Here is a 2,084-nt window from a genome sequence, read left to right as displayed (position 1 = left end):
GGGGGGGGGGGGGGGCGTACAATTCAGGGCTGTGCTCCTGTTCTGTGTCCATCCCCCCTGCTCCCACCACTTCTCATCTGTCCCCTGCCGCTCCGCCCACCCAGGGCCCTCCCCTCTGTCCACCTCTCACCTGCTCCCACCTACCCCATCCCCCCCACATCTGTCAGTCGGCGCCTCCCTCCTCACTCCATTGACCACTCTGCCTCGCCACCTGGCTCTCCACGCGTCCGTCTGTCCATCCTTCCATCCGTCCCTGCATCCATCGGACTCTGGGCCCGTGAGTCTCTCACCCTGGCGTCTGATGGGGGACACGGGTGGTGGGGTCCGAAGGGAGAGGCTGGAGAGGAGGGGGGACTTGGAGCCACGCACTGGGGTGGAGGCGGTCCTGGGGACGGGGCTGGGGACACTGCGGGCACTGACTCCGGTTCCCCCTTGACCAGGTGATCCTAGGAGAGATTTTCTCCGACTACACTCCAGCCCAGGTGGTGGTGAAGGAGCTCCGAGCCAGCGCGGGGCCCCTGGAGCAGCGCAAGTTCATCTCGGAAGCACAGCCATATAGGTACTGGGGACTTTTCAGGGGACATGGGCCCTGGAGGCCCCAGATATGGGTCTGGTAACACTTGGGAGTGGGAGGAGCATAGCGTGGGGTCAAACCTGGCTTGAATCCTGGATCTACTTCTTCCTGGCTGTGCGACTTGGTGGACAGACTCTCCCTCTCTGAGCCTCAGTCTCTTCATCTAGAAAACCAGGAAGCCCAAGCCTTCTCATGGGGGACCTTGAGGAGCTCTGTCGCCTCACCCCTCCCCCTCCCACCTCCCAGTGTACTGTTAGGTCTTGGAAAGCAGGCCCCTGTCTGACCCCCCTTGCTTGGTCTCCCCTCCGCTCCAAGGGCTTCTAGAAAAGAACTAGATAAACATTTGCTACATAAATGCCTTGTGAGGTAGCAATTGTCCTGTTATGGAAAGGATATGTATACAGAGGCCCTTCATCAGATGGTTGTAAAAGCGGGGTGTACCCTGAGAGATTCAGACATTGGACTTTGTCACCTGTATGTCCTAAAACTTCCCGTGACTCCCTATCACCCACAGGACAAAGTCCCACTCCTTGATACAGCCCACAGGCCTTGTGAGTTCCTTTCCTTCCCCTGTCCCCTGGCCCCAGCCCCCCTGACCTCTTACCGGTCCTTTCCCATGTCAGTCTCTTTCCTGCCTCAGGACCTTTGTCTTCGCTTTCCCTCTGTCTAGAAGATCATTCCTGGCTTACCCACGCACTGCTCCCGATGGCAGGCTCTTTCCCCGTCCTTAGGTCTCTGGTCAGAAAGACCTTCCCTCACACACATGTAAAGGGGCCCTGGGATGCTCCCTCACATCGATTCATGCGTTTCCTACATAACACGCATCCTAGTTTGTCACTTGTTTTCTCTTGCTTACTCGCTTCTTTGGCTGTCTCTCCCTTAGACCCATGCTGGCAACCTCTTGCCACATATGGCTATTTAAATTTATCTTAAATGGAATGCAATCAAATTAAAAATTCATTTCCTCAGCTACACCCACCATATCTCCAGGTCTCAGTAGCCACACATGGCCAGGGGCGCCCCTGTTCAACAGCTCAGATCTAGAACATTCCCGCCTTCACAGAAGGTTCTGTTGGCCAGGGCAGGATAGCACTAGCAGCTACGTGGGGGGTGGGGGGTGGTCATCGGCTGTTTGTAGATGTAGGCTGAGTGAGCCAGAGACCTGAAATCAAATCCCAGCTTCTCCACCGGGTCCAGCCTGCGTGACCCTGTGTGAGTCACTTCACCTCTCTGAGCCTCCATTGCCTCTTGGATTCAAAAGGAAACGTCATCCTGCCCCCCGGAGTTGGGGGGCGCTTTGAGAGCAGGAGTGGCGAGCTGGGCCGGGATTAGCAGGTGCACCTGAGCATCTGCCTTCCTGAGTCCCCATGTTCGGAGCTCCAGCTGCCTTTCAGGTTCCCCAGTACATGCTGGCACTTTATGGACTTTGTCTCACCAGTGTCCGACCCAGAAGGAGCGCTCACCGGCCCCTACTCCCTCCCCACCCCCAACCCCGTCAGACCGGGGGAGG

General features: G+C 57.4%; 1 protein-coding gene across 1 annotated transcript in view; it reads left to right on the top strand.

The window, feature by feature from the left end:
- Positions 1 to 857, top strand: part of LOC115279840 (serine/threonine-protein kinase LMTK3-like) — a 3,389-nt gene extending 2,532 nt beyond the window's left edge. Inside the window, exons 5-6 of the mRNA XM_029924343.1 lie at positions 451 to 559; positions 821 to 857. Coding sequence (XP_029780203.1) covers positions 451 to 559; positions 821 to 857 — 146 coding nt within the window. The remainder of the gene's footprint in view (positions 1 to 450; positions 560 to 820) is intronic.
- The last annotated feature ends 1,227 nt before the right edge of the window (positions 858 to 2,084 follow it).

This window comes from Suricata suricatta, chromosome 16 (assembly GCF_006229205.1).
Source record: "Suricata suricatta isolate VVHF042 chromosome 16, meerkat_22Aug2017_6uvM2_HiC, whole genome shotgun sequence".
NCBI lineage: Eukaryota > Metazoa > Chordata > Mammalia > Carnivora > Herpestidae > Suricata > Suricata suricatta.
Note: the sequence above shows the minus strand (reverse complement) of the source record. Positions and strands in the feature narration are given on the sequence as shown.